Source organism: Carcharhinus amblyrhynchos, chromosome 14 (assembly GCF_965287045.1).
Source record: "Carcharhinus amblyrhynchos chromosome 14, sCarAmb.v2.hapA, whole genome shotgun sequence".
NCBI lineage: Eukaryota > Metazoa > Chordata > Chondrichthyes > Carcharhiniformes > Carcharhinidae > Carcharhinus > Carcharhinus amblyrhynchos.
This window is the reverse complement of record NC_137337.1, coordinates 38,235,163-38,258,910: the sequence shown is the minus strand read 5'-3', so window position 1 is coordinate 38,258,910 and position 23,748 is coordinate 38,235,163. Positions and strand designations below refer to the sequence as shown.

Sequence of the window (23,748 nt, the reverse complement as noted above, 5' to 3'; positions counted from 1 at the left end):
GTTGGTATGTGTCCTCAGACTACTGTATCTTTTTACCACTCCATGGAGGTAGAGGCATGGCCAGATATGTAGGACTTCAGTTCCAACCCTTTGGAAACGTTTGCTGGAAGTAAGTGAAATAAAATCATGAATCCCTACTGTCCCCAATTATGTAACTGTATCAGTGGCTTTGGACAGGTTTGTTATCGTACTAATCCCTTCTTTGTTCAGTTTGTTTATAACCTGGATTTTACACCTTTGTGAACTCAGTTTAGTGTCAAACAACTATTCAAGTAAATTATAGCCAAAATCTTTGTTTTTTGGAAAAGTGGTTTAAAATACACACCATAAAACCAAAAAATCTGACAGCACAGGGTGGCTGAAAAGGTTGAGAGAGAGGTGGGTTTTGGTGACAAAAAAAAATTAAGTTAATAGTGTGTAACGTAAAGGACAAAAAAAATTCATATGGATGTAATTAAGCATTGTGTGTCTCGAGAATTCCTCTGTTCCTTATACTAGGAACGGAAGTGTAATGGTAATGTTACTGGATTAGCAATCTAGAGGCCCAAGCTACTGCTTTGGGGACAGCGGTTCAAATTCCATTATCTGGAATTAAAAACTAGTGACCACAAAACTATCAGTTGTCGTAAAAGCCCTTTAAGGAAAGAAGGAAATCTGCCAATCTTATCTATTCTGGCCTACAAGTGACTCCAGCCACACAGGAATGTGGCTGACTCTTAGCTAAAAGTTAAAGTTTGTTTATTAGTGTCACAAATAGGCTAACATGAGAATTGCAATGAAGTTACTGTGAAAATCCTCTAGTCGTCATGCTTCAGCACCTATTCGGGTACACGGAGGGAGAATTCATGCAGCCTCCGCACAGGCAGCACCTCACCACTTGCTGTGTCTAAGGGATCAGTGTATTCATCATCAACAGTATTTCAGGCCGTCATTCCATCGTGAGGCTATCGCTTTAGATGTACATCCAAGTTTGACTAGCATTTTCCACAAGATCTCGATTTACTGTGACTTTGTCAGGTCACATCCCATGAACAAATTAAAATCTTTTGCGGGAAGCGTACAAAAGAAAGTAAATACTATAGAAAAAGGCCGACATCACTGGAACAAATAACGATGGCTGCCTTGCTTTTATCACATGTTAAACTCCTATTCATGTTTTCATTGCTGAAAACTTGATAGTTCCAATTCCCACGTTAACCATCCATAGATCCAACTTCCGCATAATGGAGCTGTCTGCACCCTGCTCCACACTGCCCTGTTCACCCATCACCTTTGTAACTGCTTGTATTAAAAAAGCCTAGTCTTCAAATTACACAATTCTCCCTTTCTGTACCACCTCCTCCTCACTTCGCAGGAAACCTCTTGAGAGGAAGCAGTAAGTAAATTAACTTGGCAAAGAATTACATTAAGATCCCAATTAGGAACCAGTTAGAGCTTAACAAGACAATTTCTAAACATATGTCCACCCCAATCAGTGAGCTGAGTTGGTCATGCAATGTCCAGGGAAGGATGCCAAATTGGCAATAGTTTCCTCGACTCCTTCTCCCAATGGGCACTTGTGGGTAATCTCAGTGGAAGGAAACTCCCACATTGAAAATGGTGCAGGCAGGATCTGTGGCAGTAACAGGAGGTTACATACCCAGCACAGCATGTAGCTGTGAGCATGAAACCCAATTGTTTTAAGATTATTTCTTGGGACAGCTGGCCCTGTAATACAATTAACATGCTCAAACAAGAAATTGATGGCAACATAAAGGAAATACAATCGATTTTATATAATTATGATTTTTCAGAAGGTACCAAGTAAGTTGCAACATTGGAGAATTATCACGAAGATTAAAGTGTATTTTAATGCGACTCGTCTACAGGGTAGACGGAGGGACAGAAAATATAAAATAGGTTTAAACAGTTACTTTTCAGTTTTCGGGACTCGAGTAGTACTGTGCCCTTCGGATCCGTGGATTATCTGTTTGGTTTACAATAATATAAATGATTTGCAGCAGCATGGTGACACAGTGATTAACATAGCTGCCTCACAACACCAGGGACCTGGGTTTGATTCCAGCCTTGGGTGACCATTTATGGAGTTTGCACGTTCTGTCCATGTTTATGCGGGTTTCCTCCAAGTGCTCTGGTTTCCTCCCACAGACCAAAGATGTGCAGGTTAGGTGGATTGGCCAAGATAAATGCGCGGGGTTTATGGTGATTGGGTGGGAGAGCCAGCGCAGACTTGATGGTCTGGATGGCCTCTTGATTTGAATTTAGGCACAGGGAGAAAAGCGTCTTGCTGTGCTGTGCTTCTAATTTTGTCATGATGAGAGAGTTGAGCAGGTTGGTGACATTATTAAAAGACGCACCCAAATTTTGTTTGTAAGAAACGTACTGGTTTTTAGATCATGAATTTGTTACCTTAAAAACTCGTGCAACATGTGCGATAAAGAGGGCTACGATAGTACAACCGTTACACATTCACACTAAAACAGAACTCTAGTGCAATCTTCTCCAATGTTAGTAACATCCCAGCTACTAAGGTGTCAGATATTAATGTGTGCATGCATAAAAAAAATCATCACGACAAAATGGAAGCAATAAAAGTGCTGCAGATACTTACCAAGATACCTGTAATGGTGATTGATGTTCTTCTTCAGATTCTTCATCAGAGGAGTCAAATTCACTTGTTCTCATTGCACCAGTCTAAAAAAAACACAAAGGTAACTTTTTAGAAGTCAACCGCAGTGCAATTTCTTTAGGTTTATCTTAATCTTAATTGTCTGAGGTATGAAAATATTTTAAATTTGCACTCACTAACACTTTGACACATTGCCATGATAGGAACTGAACCCAGGTCCCACAGTACAATCAGGCTGTTCTAAATGCTGAATATTGTAACAACATGATTTGCTTCCCCTGCATGTATTAACTTACTAATATAAAATGAACGCTCTGCATCAATAAAAGTTAAATGTAGATAAGGAGACTTGCTGAAATTTAAACCCTTAATTCAAACTGGGTTGAAGGTTAATCATCTTCTGTACCCAATAATAAGCTATTGAAAGGGTGCAGAGGAGATTTACAAGGACGTTGCCTGGATTGGGAGGCATGCCTTATGAAGATAAGTTGAGGGAGCTGGGACTCTTCCTGGAGAGACGAAGGTTGAGAGGCGACCTGATAGAGGTTTATAAGGTATGGAGAGGAATAGATAGGGTGGATTCTCAGAGGCTATTTCCCCGGGCTGAAATGGTCGCTACGAGAGGACACAGATTTAAGGTGCAGGGAAGCAAGTACAGAGGAGATGTTAGGGGTAAGATTTTCACTCAGAGGGTGGTGAGTGAATGGAATCGGCTGCCATCGGTGGTGGTAGAGGCGAACTCGCTGGGGTCTTTTAAAAGACTTCTGGATGAGTATATGGGATCTAATGGGATTGGGGGTTATAGATAGTCTATGGCTTAGTAAGTATAGATGTGATTGGCGCAACTTGTGGGCCAAAGGGCCTGTTTGTGCTGTAGTGTTCTATGTTCTAATATTTCTATGATGCTATTTTGTATTTATCAACATAGGCAAATGTAAAATTGGTACCTTGGTCAGATTCAGTTATTACAATGACAGAGACTAACAAAGCAACTTCCATATGACACAATAGGAGATTAATTATCTTACTGTGCTTGTGCTAGTGCTGATTTTTGTACCAGGTAAATATTTAATCTAATTTATGTTCTCTTTGCCTGTACCCCATAATACAACAACAAATACATTTAAATAGCAACAATAATAGAACTTCTAAAATAGAAAAATGCCACAAGATGCTTGTAAATGAAGAAAAGGATTAGTAACAAGCCTTTACAGGGGTAATATATTACTTGAAGTTACAAAACTGAAAAAAATCTATTTGGTCCAGAGTCCATTCATCCTCCACCTGAACCATGTTTGCCCATCCTGTTTTGTCCCTTCACATGCTTTTTCTTCCAATCTAAATTGTGAATACAAACATTCCAAAACCCTCAACACTGTGCAAGTGTCTCCTGCCTTCTTTTTCAAATCTCTTTAATTTAATTATCTATCTATGCCCCTTGTTCTTAACCCCTTAACTGCTAGAAAAATCTGCTATTGATCCTACTCTGTACTATTCTGGTGAGATTTGATAAAGGAAGCCTTCCTATCATTTCCTCTTGGATTGGCTTCTGATGCAAGATGTCATTTGGCTGCTGAAGGCTTGCTTGAACTGAAGTTGTCATTGTCTAAAAGGCAAATTTTTATCTTTGAACCACAGAAATTTACAGCACAGAAGGTGAGTGTTAATACTACCACATCTGTTCTGTCTTTACACCAGCACAATCTAAAAATAACCTGCCCCATCCAATTGTGCTTAAAAGGCAGGTTCATTCAAAAGGAAAGAATGTTATTTGAAAAGGCACAATGTACAGGGTTACAGAGAGAAGGTGCAAGAATGGCACTAAGTAAATTGCTCAGTTGGAGAGCCGATGCAGACAAAATGAACCGAATGGCCTCCTTCTGCACTGTAACAATTCTGTTTCTCTGCATATACTTTAGCATTGCTACCTCACAGCGCCAGAGACCTGGGTTCAATTCCCAGCTCGGGTCACTGTCTGTGTGGAGTTTGCACGTTCTCCCAGTGTCTGCATGGGTTTCCTCCAGTTGCTCCAGTTTCCTCCTACAGTTGAAAGATGCACTGGTTAGGTGCATTGGCCTTACTAAATTCTCCCTCAGTGTACCCGAACAGGCACCAGAATGTGACGACTAGGAGATTTTCACAGCAACTTCATTGCAGTGTTAACTTAAGCCAGTGACAGTAATAAATACACTTAAAAGATTGCAATGGCTCGATCTCAATGCAGATCCCTTCAGCTCTTCTACCCCAGTCTCTTATTATCTAAGCAATTCCCTACAAAATACACTATTTATAAAACTCAGAACATTGTTGACCTCTTAACTACTTGCTTTTACAATATATTCATGTATCTAAGTCTTTCCATTGAATGTATACCCACATTCCTTCTATTTCTTCAGAAAGTGAGTCACGGCCTCACACTGGTGCACGTTAAACTGAATCAAACATCAGTTTGCTCATTTAAATCATTCTGCTTAGGTTTCTGTGAAGTCTTTTACAGTCCTCTTTAGTAAATCTATTCCTTTTTCTCAGCAAAGCTTGCGTTCCTGATAATCGAGTCCAAATGAGCTGATTATGGATAGCATGAACTTAAACTGGGGAATGGTTCAAGATGGTGTAAGCAACTAATGACAAGGAAGCTCTGCTTCCCACTTCTGAACTAACTTTCTCTCTATTTCCTAAACCAACACACTCCTGAATTTTTCTAACAAGCTTGTCAGTTACCTTACTGACTGCCTCCTGAAGATCCCGAGAAACCATTCTACTAAATTCCTGAACAGCGATGTTGCACCTGCTACTCTCCAGTCCAATAGCAATTTTTATATTTAATGAAGTGTGAAGAACTTTGGACAGAGCTGCTACCATCTCCCCTCAGGTTTGTGCCAGCCACTAATAAATACAGTCAAGGATCAGCGATTTATCCTCTGGGTGCTGCCAAGTGTATATATTTTTGAAAGGTTTCTGTAACAATTGCTCCATTTCTTCCTCTACTAAACCTAAGCATTACAGGGCACATACAATTTAACATGGATAAGTGTAAGGTTGCAAGAATAAATAATTGAGGTGTACACCAATTGGAAAGATGTTGAAGGTTATGTATAAACAGATCCATAAGTTCAAATTCCAGTGTGCTTTGTAAAAGAACTATACAAAATATTTAATATTGCTGCCAAACCTCCATCTTTAACAATTACATTTCCTTATCCATTTCTGAGTGGTATTCCTTCTCTTTAAATATTATTTTACTTTGAAATGTTTCGAAAACACCTTACTATATATGAAATGGCAGCTTCAGAGTGTGAATTTAACTTTCCTTTGACTGAGCATCAATAATTATTTCTGAACTCAATTTTTAAAATTTCATCATGGGATGTGTGGGCGACATTATTAGCAAGTTGATATTTATTGGCCATCCCTCACTGCACTAGTATGCATCCATATGGAGTGGACTGGAGCTATCAGGAGGCTGGTTTTAAGAGGGGTGGTAGATCTTATCCAAAAAGACATAAGGTGGGACTTTCCGACCTTGCCTGCCCTGAAACTGGAAAAATCCCACCCCAGGTCAACGGACCTGGGTTTGTCCCTCGCCCACTCCAATTCCTGTGGCAGGCGAAAGAATAAAATTCACCCCATAAATAAATATTTTTAATTTTTTTATGAAAAGCTGGAAACTTCCTTTTTTTTTTAAATGCATTAATCCATGAATGACCAAATTTACTGAAATCAATTTCATGACTTGCCTTGGGTATTAACCAGTCCCACAACAATCTTCTAATGGATTTTATTTTAAGCCGGTGGTAAAGTCTTCTCATAATATATTTGGAAATATATATCACACACACATTCATTTGGTAGCATTTTTATCTCAAAGGGCAAGCCCCTTTGAATCCAAGCCCCATTCACGAGCACATAATCTAGGCTGACATTTTAGTGTAGCACAACATTATTGTAAGAGCTATCTTTGTTAAATAGAGGCCCAGTTTACTAAAATGCCCTACTGTTTATTCTGGGTAGACTGCAGGATTTACTCTGCCCTGGCCAATGTTTGCGTTTCAACTAGCGCCACCAAAAACTGATTCACCAGTCAATAATCTCATTCTCTATTTGTGGAACCTTGAGGTTTGCAAAAAGATGCCACATTTGCCTGTGTAATGATAACTAAACTTCAAAGTAATTCATTGGTTACGTGGTTCTTTGGATGTCTTGAGCATGTAAAAACCACTGTACGAGTGCAAATTTCATTTAAAAATAATCCAATCAAAATTAAAACCAAAAGAGAAAATGCTGGAAAATCTCAGCAGGTCTGGCAGCATCTGTAAGGAGAGAAAAGAGCTCCAGATGACCCTTTGTCAAAGCTAAAAGGCACAGAAAGTGGGAGATATTAATACTGCAGGGTGAGGGAAAGAAAGATGAGTCACAGTCACAGAAGCCAGGGGAAAGGCTGCTAATGGTTGTCTGTAGACAGAATGAATGGCCGCAGGGCAGATAAACTGAAGTCAGAGGGTAAATTGTGACAGATGAAGATTTTGGGGGTGGGGGGGGTGGTGGTGGAGGAATGGTGGGAGAGAGGTATAATTTAGAAAAAGGGAGAAAGGGGGAGAAAAAGATAAGGAAAGGGGGGAAATTAAGAAAAAAAAACAGGAGAAAGTGGGGGGATGGGGGAAGAAAAATGAAGAAAGGCAACAAAGAAATAAGAGGTAGAGAACAGTTTTTTTTTCCTCTCCCCAATCAAAATTAAATTGGCTACATACAATCACGTAAATAAACTTTTACACACCTGAAACCTGACATGTTCACTATCGGCAATACATCAATCAAGAGTCTCAATGCCACTTCAGCCACTCTATCCAATTTGGAAGCCAAGTTGAAACATTATATTACAGTTAAAACAGTTTTAATTTTAGCTTACATCACTAGAGTAGAAATTTGGTTAGCACAATTCAAAACAACTACACTTCTTAAAAGTTTCCCAAGTAAATATAAATGTCACAGGGACACTTCAGACGAGCATTAGAAGCAAAATTTGACACTGAGTCAGAGGGGACAATGTCAGGGCAGAAAAACCTGGTCAAAGATGTAGGTTTTCCAGAGCTGTAGTTAAGTATTCAAGAACTCTGGGCCTTGACATCTGAAGAACTGGCCACCAACACTGGAGCAATTAAGAGCTGGGACCCTCGAGAGGCCAGAATTAGATGAGCATAGATACCTTTTGGAGGTGGGGTTGCAAGGCTGGAAGAGATTACAGAAACAGGGAAGGAGGAGGCTGTACAGGGATTTGAAAACAAGGATGCACACTTTAAAAGTGAGGCGCTGCATGGCTGGGAGCCAATATAGGCCAGCGAGCACAGGGGTGATGGGCAAGTGTCAGGTATCTGTTGCAAATGCAGCATATCAACTAAAATGTAAAGGGGACCTGCCTAAACCAGAAACTACACAATCTTAAACACAATCAAAATCACCTTTTTTTATGCAATTAATAGTCAGCGGCAAACTCAAAATGAGGTAACTATTTCAAAGATAACAGCAAAATTCTGCTGATGCTGGAATCAGAAACAAAAACAGAAAATGTGGAAAATCTCAGCAGGTCTGACAGCATCTGTGGAGAGAGAACAGAGCCAACCTTTCGAAGGCCTACCTTCCCTCCACAGATGCTGTCAGACCTGTTGAGATTTTCCAGTATTTTCTGTTTTGTATCTTTATCAAAACTGCTTTTGGCTGCCATTTTTCCTCACACACGGGTAGAGTTAATTTAACACATGGGGGTCCAAAAGAAAAGCCCCTCCCAAACTTAAGCAAGGAACGTCCTGTCGTAATTACAGCCTACCTCTTTTTTAGGAGTTTCATTTCTGCTTCAATCCCAATTAAGGTTACCTGTGCCCAGTGTGTTGCAGAATTGTGTGTCCTGCTGATAAATTCTGCGCAAGAGGAATGCAACAGGGAGCTACAGGTTCCATCCTGCCTCTGTGGAATCAAACAATTCACACTAACCAGACCAAAAAAGACCAGACCAGAAAAGTGAATTGAACCCTATTATTTCCTGCTGATCTTTTTCTGGCCTTGTGATAACCCAAAACATTTATTAAGAACGCAGTGTGAAGAGTCATACAATTACCAGTCTAGAGAAACTTCTAACAATAATTACCCTTAATTGACCATGGTATTAGCTTAGATCATTTCCCTGTACGCACTAATCGGAAAGACAAAGGTCTTAAAACGACAAAACCAGGTTAGCATATTAAGTATGACAATCATGTTCCAGACTCCACATTAGATTTGAGCAACAGCTGATCTATATCTTAAAAAATAAACTCAAGCCCTTCAAACATTCATAAAAATTATTTGTAGAAAGGTAGCTTCAACAGTATAACTCACGATTTGAAAGAGGCAAGTTGAGAAAATTAGTAGAAGCAGTACTGCTGTATGAAATTGGAATGCATTAACAGCTGGATTTCACAGAGGGAATAAACAAAAGTCCTGCTTCTCTTTTTAGCAAAAAACACTGCTTAACTCCCTTTCCTAAAATCTGAAAGGCACTAGCTAAAATCTCCCACCACAAGTAACATCAGCCACATGATCTACACTCACCAGGTTCACCATGCCGTGGGAGCACTTGGCACCTGTCAGTCTATTGCTCTATTCTAAAGCACTAACCAGGAGTGGAAGGAGACTTGTGCCTGCCTCTTTCTCCACCCTTACTGCATTGATCTTTCTGAATACCTTGATGTCTCCTTATTCCTATTTCTACCTCTTGCAATCTGTCTCCTGCTGAAGCTCTACACTCTCCTGTCTTTCCTATCTCCTTGTCTCTCCTACAGTGTGTCTTCTATATATCAATTATTTTCCTATAACTCTTTCTTGCCAGCTACATGTTCTACTCTCCCTCTACCCTAAGATATCTCTGCTTCTGCTGTTGTCTTTCTTAAAGACAATCCTGTATCTGCCCTCTGTGTCTCTGCTCCCCTGTATCTGCACAGCCCCTATACTGTACGTCCCCTCTCTCTATCTATTTAACCACTAGCTGAACGTCCTCTCACAGTATCAATTTCTGTACTACACCTGTCCTCTCTTTAAATCCTGACTTGTATTTGTCCTCTCTCTCTACCCTCCGCCCTACACCTGTTTTCTCTCTCTCTCACCCTTGTCCTATTACTGTCCTCTCCCTAACTCTTGTCCTATGCCTGTCCCCCCCCCTCTCTAGTCCTGTATGTGTCCCCTCTCTCTAACTGCAGTACTATGTCCTTACCCTCCTCCTATAGAAGTTTCTCTCTCGCTTCCCCAAGGCAAAATTCGTTTATTTTCGATTTAAAAAAAATGCTGTTTTGCATTGCCAGCTCTGATTGGCTAATTCTGCAGCGTGCTGGGCGGGGCCTGGAAGCCTGGATTCCTATTGGTTGCCGGGAGGCTATTGCAACACCCACATGCTGGCTGTGATTGGTGAATGCCTGCAGCTTTCCTCGCTGTGATTGGTTTGTTCGGCGCTTCCGGGACGCCGGGGCCATGGGTCTGAATGGGGATTGGCTGGATTGAGCTTATCTACATGTGATACATGGCGTGTTGAGGATGCATGTTAACATCGCCAATGTAAAACATGTAGACACATCTCATGTAACATATATGTAAACGTGTATAAATGTAAATATTAAAACAGTTTCAAGTGGGAATGTGGTCTGGAGATTAATACAATTTTCAAATGGAGTGGGTAGGATGAAAGGGATGTGGGGAAAATGGAAATAAATTTGATCATTCTATTTGAAAAAATCAGTTTCATTGGCACTGAAACAATGGGCTTCACAGAATCATAAAAACCCTACAGTGCAGGAGGAGGCCATTTGGCACATTGAGTGTGCACTGACAACAGTCCCACCCAGGCACTATATGATTCTGCTAATCCCTCTAACCTATGCATCCTGGGACAGTAAGGGGCAATTTAGTATGGCTAATTGACCTAATCTGTATATCTTTGGACTGTAGGAGGATACCAGAGCACCCAGAGGAAAGCCATGCAGACACGGGGAAAATGTGCAAATGCCACACAGACAGTGACCATCTGGGAATTGGACCCAGGCCCCTGTAGCTGTAAGTGCTAACCACTGTGCCACCATGTCACCCTAAAATCCAAGTGGAGAATGTGGTCATGTGGGAATGTGTTCTGTATGAGCACTTATGAAAGGGCGGTGAAAGCAAATTCAGTCATAACTTTCAAAAGTGAATTGGATATTTATTTGGAAAGAATGATAGGGCTCTGGGGAAAGTGGGACTAACTGGATAGCTCTTTCAATGGGTCACATGGTCTCCTTCAAGGCTGTTGGATTCTATATAAAGTTCATACCTAATATTATTTAGTACATATTCAACAGCAAAACACGGATTGTGAGCAGCTCATGTACCATTTCACGATAATATTTTTTAATATAATCATGCTGGACTTTGTGTTCTAGTGATGTCAAATATCTGTGAACCTCCGGTCTTTTACAAGGTCATTGTCCTAACATCGCATACAGCTTGAGTGGCACTTCATAAACCTCTGAGTGATATGTCAACAACAATTCACAACAAAGACGATTTGGGCTTTTATAGCAGCTTTAACAGGCAAATAGTCAGATGTCTTATAGGGGTGGAATGGAACATTGAGCAAAATGCAGAAGAGGTGAAGGAAAGGGACCAGTTAGATACGTTTCAAGCAGGGTTTTAAAGGTGACAAGAGATGCGTCTGAAAAGAGGTTCTGGAAGTGAATTTGAATAGATGTCTAAGGAGTCTGCCAGTGATGGAACTATGATGTGGAGATGCCGGCATTGGATTGGGATGGGCACAGTAAGAAACCTCACAACACCAGTTTAAAGTCCAACAGGTTAAACACCACTATACTGCCTGGGTTTGCAAAATCCTACTAACCGTCCTGGTCAATTCACACCTCTAAGCTGTGTCTATCTCTCTCTTCACTGCACTGTCTGTACCTGTAAAGAATTGATTACCTGTAAAGACTTGCACTCCAACCACTCCTCACATTCCAATCTGTAATTTCCTTGCAGTTGTGTCTTTGCGCATATACACCATGTTTGTGAACTAACCTCCACTCACCTGATGAAGAAGCAGTGCTCTGAAAGCTTGTGATTCCAAATAAGCCTGTTGGGTTTTAACCTGGTGTTGTGAGGCTTCTTACAGGATGGAATAGAGGGAAGTCCTAATAAGGTCTAAAGATGTACAGGTTAGATTGATTGGCCATGCTAAATCGCTACTTAGTGTCGGGGGCACCAACGAGGTAAATACATGAGATTATGGGGATAGGTCCTGGGTGGGGTTGTTGTCAGTGTTGGGATGGGCTGTAAGGTCTCCTTCTGTACTGCAGGGATTCTATGATTCTAAATGAGCGTTGAGCTAATTTGTAGAGCCAGGGGAAGTTACGTATGTAAGGAAAGAAATTTATAAACCAGGGTGAGAATTTTGAAATCAGTAACGCGAGACATAGGAAACCAGTCCTGATCATTGAAGACAGGGTGATAGCGAATAACATTTCACATGCAATAAGAAGTAATCAATGGGCTTTTAGGTCAGTTGGCTGTTTGTGTATGGTAGCGTCCAGGAGGCTGAGTGTTTGAGAAGTTGAATCTGGAGCTGATGAAGACATGGAATCACAATTCTGATGTGGATGAGGATAGGAACAGAAGAAAATTGATCATTCACTTAATATCTCTAACAACACTGTAAGCTAATTATACTAGTTTCACAGTCAATAATCTGGAAAAGGTAAAAATCCTGTGATTGAACAGTAGTAAACTGGTTCTTAATAGATTTTCCAAAACATTTCTGATTTATAAATAAAGCCAGAAATTAAGAGCAAGCAGGCTGAGACCATTTTATTTCCTGGATGTGAGCATACTAGCTATACCAACATTTGTTGCCCACGCTGAAATGCTCTTGTAAATGGAGTGGTGAGCTGTCTTCTTGAAACACTGCAGGTTCTGCGGTGTAGGTACACCCACTGAACTGTCAGGAGGGGACTTCCAGGATTTTGACTCAGTGGCAGGGAAGGAACGGCAATATCACTCCAAGTCAGGAAGATGAGTGACTTGGAGAGGAACATGCAGGTGATGGTGTTCTCATATGTCTGCTGTCCTTCTCCTTCTGGATGATTGACTTTGTGCGTTTGGAAGGTGCTGTTGAAGGAGGTTTGGTAAGTTTCTCAAGTCGGTGAAACATTGAAAAAAATTAGAAAAAGGCCAAGCACTTGGGGCAGCCCAGTGACACAGTGGTTAGCACTGTCTGTGTGGAGTTTGCACATTCTCCCTGGGTCTGTGTGGGTTTCCTCTGGGTTCTCTGGTTTCCTCTCACAGTCCAAAGATGTGCGAGTTAGGTTGATTGGCCATGCTAAAATTCTCTATTTGCGTCCTGAGATGCGCAGGTTAGAGGGGTTAGTGGATAAATGTGTAGGGATATGGGAGTAGGGCCTGGGTGGGATTGTGGTCGGTGCAGACTCAATTGGCCAAATGGCCACTTTCTGCACTGTAGGGTTTCTATGATTCTACTGCAATCAAGAAAAAGGTAACTAAAGGGAAACCTCATTGAGATAGAAATTATCAATTAGTATGTTAATCATTTTCATTACACCCTTGCACCCTATCAACTTTTATCATTGTAAATGATACCGGAGTTGAGGGGGTTGAGCTATGAGGAGAGGCTGAATAAACTAGGCTTGTACTCGTTAGAGTTTAGAAGAATGAGGGGAGATCTCATTGAGACGTATAAGATGATGAATGGGATGGATAGGATAGAGGTGGAAAGACTCTTCCCGCTCAAAAAAGACAGTAGGACTAGGGGGCACAGCCTCAAGATAAAGGGGGGGCGGTTCAGAACGGAGTTGAGGAGGAACTTCTTCACTCAAAGGGTGGTGAATCTCTGGAATTCTCTGCCCGTTGAAGTGGTGGAGGCTGCCTCGCTAAATATTTTTAAGAAGCGGGTTGATGGGTTTTTGATAAGAGAGGGGATTAAGGGTTATGGGGAGAGGGCGGGAAAGTGGAACTGAGCCACGACAGATCAGCCATGATCTTATTGAATGGCGGGGCAGGCTCGAAGGGCCAGATGGCCTACTCCTGCTCCTATTTCTTATGTTCTTATGTTCTTATTAAATTCCTTTGTCCGTATTTATGATAGGAACAGCTTATTTGGAAGCAGAAATTGAAAGTGGGGCCCATGCTTGGAATTAAAATTGTCAGACCTGCCTAATAAAATGAGTGGAAAGGACTGGCAGTGGAATCCTCACAGGATGGAGAGTTCTGAAAATATATGGGGAAGACTAAGAAACTGGGGGAGAATTAAAGTGAATTCCCAAGAGCTGTGGCATACCTTGATTTGGTCCCAGAAGAAGCAAAAGATCCCTCAAGATCCTGGAGAGTGTAGAGGAATTCTTGGGGTGGGGGAATAGGTGGGGGGTAGGGGATTTAAAAACAGAATGGAAAGTTGTCTGTTGAGATTTTTGCGTTTAAAATTTAAGGGTTGACAAAATACATATTGGGCGGATTCTCCAACTGCGTTTACCCCGAAACTGGAAAATCCAACTCAAAATCAACAGACCCTTCCATGGTCCACACCTTGCCTGCTATTAATCATGTGGCAGGTGGAATGGGAAAATTCGCCCCAGAGTGTTAAATTAATAGTACTTTCTTTGTTTAATTCATATTCAGTTAAATGGTTGTTTAACAAAATGAATCCTTGTGGACTTAATTCTTTCAGTCAAAACAAAGAGGACAAATTTATTTTTAAAGTTAATGTTCTCTCTCAAGATCCCTCAATAACCACATTGTAATTATACTCTTCCTCTGTGTCTGAGATTCCACTGTGACAATTGACAGAGGCAGTTTCCATTATAAATATGGACAGCATTATGCAAAAATAAAAGTAGGGACAGAAATGCTACCTTAAAGCAATTATCGAATTATATCTGTATGCCCTAATCTAAATACCACCCTTCTCACTCCTTCAACCACCCCCTCCTCGCGCACAGCTCCCTGTGTAGAAAACGACAGGAGTGCAGTTTTTTATTTCCTGCGCCAAGTGGAAAACTAGTGACTTGCCTATTAAATGTGCCACCTCATATACCCATTACCAGTTTCCACCCAATGGTCAAAGTTCAATCTACCTCTTAGCTTTTTATTGTGCATCTTCTGAGCCCATGCAGATGGAAGAGTAAGGCTCACTGAAGCGTGATGTGGAGATGCCAATGTTGAACTGGGGTGGACAAGATGAGAGGTCACATGACACCAGGTTATATCCAACAGGTTTATTTGAAATTACAATCGGAGTGCTGGTGAAGTGACTTCACACGACAGAGGAGCAGCGCTCTGAAAGCTTGTGATTTCACGTAAACCTGTTGGACTATAACCTGGTGTCATGTGATCTCTCATCACTGAGGCACGTCATTAGCGATGCCTTCTGATGCCTTTGCTACCTAACCCCCCGCTTCCAGCCTCACCTGACAGCATCTGAGCCCTCTGTGTGGAAGGGTAAGGGGCCTGCAGTAGCTTGTCCATCTGCAGATGAGATGGGCTGCGGTGGGGATGAGAAATCACTTTGTCATGTTGAGCAGCTCTTTTATGCATGGGCCACACAGATGATGCACTTGCCAAAGAACAAAGAACAACCCAGCACGGGAAACAGGCCCTTCGGCCCACCGAGTCCACGCCGCCATCTTAACAAAGCATTTTCCTACACCTACCTTGACCTGTGTGTATGCGTATGGTACCCCTATTGTAACCAGATTCAGGGGAGAATAGTTTTGGGACAATTTGTTACACCAATCGGCCTAAGAGCACATCTTTGGGGTGTGGGAGGAAACCGGAGCACCCGGAGGAAACCCACGCAACCACAGGGAGAATGCGCAAACTCCCACAGACACTGGCTCAAATCCATGTGTCTGCACAGCTAGCAGTGATAGTCACTGAGCTGTTGTGGTGCCCATCTGCTGGTCATTGAGGACCATGTCCTGCTGCCATTCTGTGAGGTGAGTGTGAGCAGTTGAGGGTTCAACTGGCAGCACGGATGAGGGCATTCATCTATCTCTGGCACTGCAGGGTATCCTCTGGTGGTGACTATGGTCACTGGCCATCCTGTGACTACCTTCCCTGCAGGGTAGGTTACATTGCTCAGCATCCTCCTTCCACCAGGGTGCAGCATTTGTGGAGAGAGGATAGAGCCAACATTTCGAGTCAGGATGGTCCTGCCAGCATTTTCTGATTTTGGTCCTTAAAAGGAAGATTGTGATCTTTGAAAACCCAATTTCTTTTTTTATTATTGATACAACTTTCAAAATGTTACTGTAATTACAAAGTCAATGGGTGATGGTTGCCTGATAGATATTTCACTAGATTTTCCCCTTTTTTCCATAACATTTGTGTCTGTTACAAAACCCTCAACTGAGCCGCAATATCATCTAATCTTCTGTCAAACATCTGCCTGGTTTGAGTTCTATAATTAGTGTTCATTTTGTCTGAAAATTGGTCCCAGAAAATATAGCTTGTAGAAGACTGCAAATGTAACTGGTGATTACAATCTAAATTGAACCTACAATGCAATAAGTGCTATATTGTATTGAAAAAATGTAGATTCATGGCAAAATGAATGTTGGAAATGGTTAAGTTGTTCTGGGTGCATTTCCAATTGTAACTCAAATAAACTACAAAGCAGAAATACATACAAACATACAAACATATGGATTAAGAACAACAGTAGGCTATTTGATTCCTTGACCCTGCCCCGCCATTCAATAAGATCATGGCTGATCTGATTGTGGCCTCAACTCCACATTCAGATGACCCTTGATAACCTTTGACTCCCCCTGTTAGTTAAAGATCTATCCACCTCTGCCTTAAAAATATTCAATGACCCTGCCTCAGCTGTTCTCTGGAGAAGAGATTTGCAATGATTCGCAAAACCTTGAGCAGAAAAATTCTTCCCAATTTTTGGCGGAAAGGCACAATGAGCAGGAAAAACCACATGGAAGCTGTCGGTCCCACCATATTGTTGGCTGATAGCTAAAAAAAGTGACATGGGGTCCCATGATGTGACGTAGATGGGGTGGGTTCATATTGAGCCAGGAACTTAGGTTTTAAAACATAAGGCACCATTTTTAAAGGGCAGCCTGATACAAAAAAGGAAAATAGAAACCTTCAAACACTATTCTTCTGAACACCACCCTACAGAATGGTTCCCCTCCCCCGAACACCCCTCTCCCAAAAACCCCTGCCCCAAACACCAACCCCAGTTTCACTCCCAGAACAACAGTAGAGAAACATCCCTATTTTTCTATTCCATTCTCTTTGCAATAAACAACATTCCATTTGCCTGCTTAATCACTTGCTATATCTGCATACTAACATTTTTGTGATCCAGGTACCAGGACACCCAGATCCTCCTGTAACACAGAATTCTGTAATCTCTCTCCATTTAAATAGAGAGAGAAGGAAAAAACCAGGAATTGCAAACCAGTTAGTTTAATGGCAGTAGTATGGAAAGTGTTAGACTCTATTATAAAGGATGTGATAACAGGAATCCTAATAAATATCGACAGAATTAGATAAAGTCAACACGGATTTATGAAAGGAAAATCATGTTTGACAAACCTACCGAAGTTTTTTGTGGACCCAACTCATCAAATAGCTAAGTATTTGGATTTTCAGAAAGCTTTTGATGAAGTCCTACATAAGAGATTTGTGTGCAAAATTAAAGCACATGGCTTTGTGGATAATATGTTGGCATGGACCGAGAATTGGTTAGCAGATGGGAAACAGAGGATGGGATTTTATGGTCTTGCTCATCCCAAAACCATAAAATCCCACCTGAGGTCAACGGATCTCTTCATGGTCAGCCCCTGCCCACTCCAATTCCCGTGGTGGGTGGGACAGTACAATTCCAGCCGGAGAGTAGGAATAAATGAGTCTCTTTTGAAGTGGCAAGTGAAAACTAGTGGGGTCCTGCAGAGGTCAGGGCTTGGGCCCCAGCTGGTCACAAGATACATCAATGACTTGAATGAATGAACCATATGTAATACTTCCAAGTTTGCTGATGGCACAAATTCAGTGGAAATGTAAATAGTAAGGAGGATGTAAAGAAGATTCAAAGCGAACTAGGCAAGTTGAGTGAATAAGAAAATATTTGGCAGATGCGGTATAACATGGATAAAAGTGAAGTTATCCACTTTGGTAGCAAAAACAGAATGGCAGAGTGTCATTTAAATGGTAATATATTGGGAAATGTTGATGTACAAAGGAACCTGATTGTCCTTGTACACCAGTCACTGAAATACAAATATAGATGCAGCAGGCTGTTAGGAAGGCAAATAATATGTTGGCTTTCATTGCAAGAGGATCTGAGTACAGGAACAAGGATATATTACTGCAGATGTATAGGGTCTTGGTGAGACCACACCTGGAGTATTGTGCAGTTTTGGTTTCCTTACCTAAGAAAGTATATAGTTGCCTTAGGATCATAAAATCATCGAATCACTATGGTGCAGAAGGAAGAAATTCGGTCCATCAGGCCTGCACCACTCTCTGACAGTGGATCCCATCCAAGTCCTTTCCTGTAACCTCACGTATTTACCCTATTAATCCCCCCTAACCTACACATCTTGGGACATTAAGGGGCAATTTAGCATGGCCAATCTACCTAACCTGCACATTTTGGACTCATAGTAGGAGTGCAGTGAAGGTTGTATCCTGGGATTGCAAGATGGTCACATGAGGAGAGCTTGAGTCGTCTAGGCCTGTGTTCACTGGAGTTTAGAAGCATGAGAACGGGCTTTATTAAAAAATATAAAATTCTGACAGGGCTGGATAGACTGGATGCACAGATTGGTTCCTCTGCCTCGGGGGGTCTAGAACAAAAGGTCACACATTTGGAATATGTAGTAGGCCATTTAGAACTGAGATGAGGAGAAATTCTTGACTCGGAGGGTGAACTCTCTGCCACAGAGAGCTGTGGAGGCCAAGTCATTGAATATATTTAAGAAGGAAATAGATTTTTCGATATGAAAGGTGCCAAGGAGTATGGGGAGAGAGTGGAAATATGACATTGAGACAAAGGACTAGCTATGATCATACTGAGTGGTAGAGCAAGCTAAGGGGGCTGAATGGCTTACTCCTGCTCCTATTTTCTATGTTTCTATGCTGTTTTTCTATTTTTCATGCCAAGATGGACAAGGTCACATTTTATTCCATCTGCCAAATTTTTGTTCAGTCATTTAACCGATTTGAGAACTCCTTATGTCATCTTCACAACTAACCCTTCTACTGATCTTTGTGGCATCAGCAAAGTTAGCAACAATACAATTGGTTCCTTCATCTAGGTCATTGGTTTAAATTGTGAATAGTCGAGACCCCAGAACTGATCCCACTGGCAGTCCACTTGTCAAATCTTGCCAACTTGAAAGTGACCCATTTATGCCTACTCTCTTCTTCCTGTTAGCTAACCAATCCAATTTATGTAAATACATTAATAGTTGACTATTTAAGCTATGAGCAATATATATATAATCAATATTTCTGCCAACCTCACAGCAAATATTATAACTTAAGATTTGAACAGGCTGTTCTCAAATTTATTCTGTTCTTCACAAATTAACGTCTGAATGAACTTTAGATCATTAAGAACAAAATTGACCAATTTGTTTTCCTTGAGGATTTTTTTCTGGAGATTACACACAATTGAATTTCGATGAGTTGGTAATTATTTTATTAGGTTCATTTGTTTTATCCTGTGTAAAATCACTAACCAGCAGAATTTGAGTGATTTATTGACAATTTAGTTTGTTTTTGCTTTCAATAAATATAAAAGCAAAACATTTCCCTCAAATTAGTAATCGTTGGCTTTATGACAAAAGTTTCAAATTGTAAAAACAGCTTCAGAAAATGCAGATTTAAGACTAGACTGTTCCTTATTGTTAGATTTTAAATGATGTGTCTCTATTGGAGGGAGTAAAAATAAATCTCCATTTTCAAATTTACTGAAAAATTAACTCAGTTTCTTACTGCATACCTTACTCAAAAGTATGAGTAAGAGGTTTTACATAAAATCATCTCATTCATACAAGCCCCATCGTCAGTTAGGCTACTTTCCTCTCAACATTTGTGTTTAATTAAGGTGGGGGTCAACTTATCTTAAACAGCTCTTTTCATTTCAAAGTAATCAACTCTGTCAGTTGTGTGCAAGCCAGACATAACAGAACAACAGGAAACTTTAACTTAAGATTGAAAAGACATTTGATAAGTATGCAACAGAGCTGTAAAGTTTGTTGGAAGTTTTTGTTTACAGTTGGAGCAAAATTGCAATGAATGGTAACAGGTTAACTGATAGTACAATGTACATACTGGGTGGGACTTTACAGCCTCGCTTGTCCCGAAACTGTACAATCCCGTCCGAGATCAACGGGCCTTCCCACAGTCCGCCCCTCACTCACTATGATTCCTGTGGCAGGCGGGATAGTAAAATTCTGGCCCTTGAGTCCAGTACAGCTGATTGATCCCTTTTAGTGACCTAACTACTCAATTTCAGGTTAATTACATTCACCTAAATCTACCAACTGATGATCCCTGTTCAAGCTTGATAACCTTTACTTCAGTCCTGATAGGCTGCTCCTGTGCTGTAAGTTACATAATCATAAACTAACAGATTGACAATCGTTATGAACAAGGCAGAATGAGAAGGGGAGAGTATTATCGAAACCAGATGCCTATTAATAATGCTTTTAATATTTTTAAATGCCATCACTTTTAGAACTCCTTTGTGAAATCTTGTAAAAATTTTGGGATTCATTTTCTTGCCTTCTGTGCCTTGGCAGAATGGTGGCACAGTGGGTGGCACTGCTGCCTTACAGTGCCAGCTTTGATACCGACCTTGGGTGACTGTCTATGTTGAGTTTGTACATTCTCCCCATGTCTGTGTGTGTTTCCCCTGGGTGCTCTGATTTCCTCCCACACTCCAAAGAGGTGCAATCGAGTTACATTGTTACTAAATGCCCCTTAGAATACAAATATATGTAGGTCAGCTGGACTAGCCATGGTAATGCATGGGGTTATGGGGGAGAGCTGGGGTTGGTGGGGAGTGGGGAGGAGTGGGACCGCTGGGGTGGGAGCGAGGTTGGTGGGCTGGGTTGCTCTTTCGGCGTGTCAGCACACACTCCTGGAGCTGGATGGTCTCCTTCTGCATTATATGGGTTGTATAGATTCTATGGCTTCTACCTGTCAGGCTGAGATGTGTCTGCATTCCAGTCCTGAGCTGAGGATTAGTCCTGGAAGAAGTCCTGTTGAGGAAGCCATGCCCAGTTCAGGTCAACAGACACAAGGAAGACATTTCAGGTGCTGAAAGCTATACTGAGAAGCGCAATGAGGCTAATCCTTAAGAGTTAGAGGTTTAGGTTATGAGGAAAGAGGAACAAAATCTAGGGAATTTTAAGTCTGAGAGAAGGAATTGGAGAGTAATAGTTTTATTGGGTACTCCAGCATCAAAGGTGGTGGTGAGGGTGTGGTTGAGTAAATCAGTAGCTTTAGAAATGTTGTTGTGAGCAGAGGGCAAAGGCCAGATGTTTGGGGTTATAAAAGTGCAGTAAGAAGTGAATTGGGGTCAGCTTTTCCAAAGGTGAATACGGAAGGATGTGAAAAGGGCATGTGGGCAAGCTCAATACAAGAAAGTGACCATCTGTGATTGATGTATGGGACTAGCAGGAGTATGTGAATTGCAAAGTTAAGGAGGTGACTGTGAATATGGACAGGGGAGGAGGAGGAGGAGGCTTAGGAAGGATAGCAGGTCAGAGGAGAAAGAGCAAGAACAACATTATTGCTTTTAATCTGTGATGAGTCAAATAAAATTTTGATTTTCTACTGTAAATTTCAAATGACACAAAATAATATTGATCTCCTCAAAGGCAGTGGTATCACTGTGGATTCTGTTACACACAATGCAGCTTAGCTTTAACATAAAATGGATTGGATTGTCAATATAATTTTTATCTGTGGAGCCAGATTCTTTCCAATGTGGGGAAAGTGGAACATTTCTGAATAGGCATAGAACACAAAATGGGACAGTTACTGGCCACTGAAGTATCAGCCAAGTTCTCCAAATCCCCCAGTGAGGGACGACTCAGCGAAATCACCCCTTCACCTCCCCTTCCCACCACCCCTCCCCACCACCCTCACTGCCACCCTCACCACCACCCTCACTGCCACCACACATAAACTGGAATCAGACCCTCCCCCTACCAAATACACACAGGTGAGCAGGGCAAGGGCAGGGCCAGCCTCCGTTTGGTGCCTCAATGGCGGTAAGGGGCACAGTTTCAGAAGAGGAGAAGTTTATAATGTAACTTCTGCTTCTGCAACCCCAATTGGTGCCATGGCCCACAGATTGGGAACTAGTGATTAATATAGTAAACCAGAAAAGGCTCCAGAACAGATCCCTGGGGGACTGTAGCTGTCACATCCCTCTATTCTGAGGCTGTTTTCTTTATACTTACTATCTGTATTCTATCTCCCAGTCAATTACTGGTCCATGTTCAGGGTTCCCTATTGCAAGGTTGCCTACAAATCCAATTGTTTTCATTTTTTACCAATAATCTCTAGCATGTAACTTCATCAAATGCTTTCTGGAAATGGATATAGGTAACAGACATAAACACTACTCTGACCTCATTATTCATGACCTTCTTAAAAAGTTCATTTAAGTTTGTCAGATATTATCTGTCTGTCACCAGCCCATGCACAATAATAACATCGAGTTCATTTCCAACTTTAGTGGGCATCTTATGAATCCCCACGTATGTGGTAGATTCTTATCAACAACAAATACTGTTCCCATTGCTCACTGACATGGGAAATATTATCATTTTACAATTCTTTTCATGTTTGTAGCAGAAAGTTTTTCATAATCAGAGCGAGTCCTCAAAACCTATAACTTGATAAATTCTACACATGGGATAAAGCGACTAAGAATACTAGTTACAGTACTGAATCACAAAGAAATGGAATCCCTACAGTGTAGAAGGAGGACAATTGGCCCATCAAGTCTGCACCAACAACAATCCCAACTAGGTCCTATCCCCATAATCCTACATATTTACCCTGCTTATCCCCTTGACAGTGAGAACCCGTTTAGCATGGCTAATCAACCTACTCTGCATGTCTTTGGAATATAGGACGAAACTGGAGCACCCTGAGGAAAGCCATGCTGACACTGGGACAATGTGCAAACGTCACACAGACAGTGACCCCGAGGCCTGAACTGAACCCAGGTTCCTGGTGAGGCAGCAGTGCTAACCGCTGTGCTGTCATTTTGTGGGATTTCCACAGTATTCCCAGGGGTCTTGTGACTCAGTGCGCCCCTGCCTCTGAGACAGAAGTCCCAACCCAGGACTCGATGGCCACAGAGAGTGTGTCCATAATGCAGTCAAGTGGTTGAGTACCAACCTGCAAAATCCTTCCAACACATGGCGACGGCAGGCTGTAGGTAAGAACGGGAGAGAATCCTGGTCATGCTTGATGCGGAGTGACATTCCTCAAGATATAAACCTCTGGTGACAGGGAAACTAGCTATGGAATGGATGAAAATCTTCCTTGTGTGTGATTAGGTGCAGGAAGAGAAACAATTCCCACAACATTCTCATTACTCGTTTGAAAAGTTAATCATTAATTGAACTCTGCCAGATGAAAATACACAGATTAAAGTTAAAGGATTTATTAGTAGGTTAAACCAAAATAGCTTGGTATGAAAAAACAATGAAAAGAGAATCATTGCAAGGGGTAAATGACTCTTTTGGAATACATGTGTAATACAGATTGATATGAAACAATACTTTTGAATGAAGCAGCCTTTTAGCTAGCTTCAGGATTCAATATTTCCAGTTTATCCATTTGGATTCAGATCTCTGTCACTGTGTAACTGGAGCAGTGATTGATCTCAGGGGACATTCTTCATATCCCAGCTGAATCAAACAGATAAACTTTAATAATAAAAATAGAAACATCTGCAGGTTGGACAGCACCTGTGAAGACAGACGCAGGGTTAAATGCTTATAATTTGCAGTCAGAATAACAAGGGCGCTAATGGCGCTGATTGTTATAAAAGTAAAAATGCAACACAA

The 23,748-nt window shown here is 41.3% G+C and overlaps 1 protein-coding gene across 7 annotated transcripts in view; it reads right to left on the bottom strand.

Moving 5' to 3' along the window:
* cdkn3 (cyclin dependent kinase inhibitor 3) overlaps positions 1 to 23,206 on the bottom strand; it is a 34,947-nt gene extending 11,741 nt beyond the window's left edge. The window contains exons 1-4 of one of the 7 annotated variants that reach the window (XM_080202718.1): positions 9,870 to 9,917; positions 8,999 to 9,039; positions 2,612 to 2,694; positions 37 to 103 (exon numbers count right to left, since the gene is read on the bottom strand). In XM_080202718.1, the coding sequence (XP_080058844.1) occupies positions 37 to 103; positions 2,612 to 2,657 (113 nt within the window). In that variant the 5' untranslated portion in view covers positions 2,658 to 2,694; positions 8,999 to 9,039; positions 9,870 to 9,917. Of the gene's footprint in view, positions 1 to 36; positions 104 to 2,611; positions 2,695 to 5,350; positions 5,464 to 8,998; positions 9,105 to 9,869; positions 9,918 to 23,074 lie in introns of those variants that run through there. The other 6 variants (XM_080202719.1, XM_080202722.1, XM_080202717.1 and 3 more) reach the window with 6 other exon arrangements.
* Positions 23,207 to 23,748: the final 542 nt, after the last annotated feature.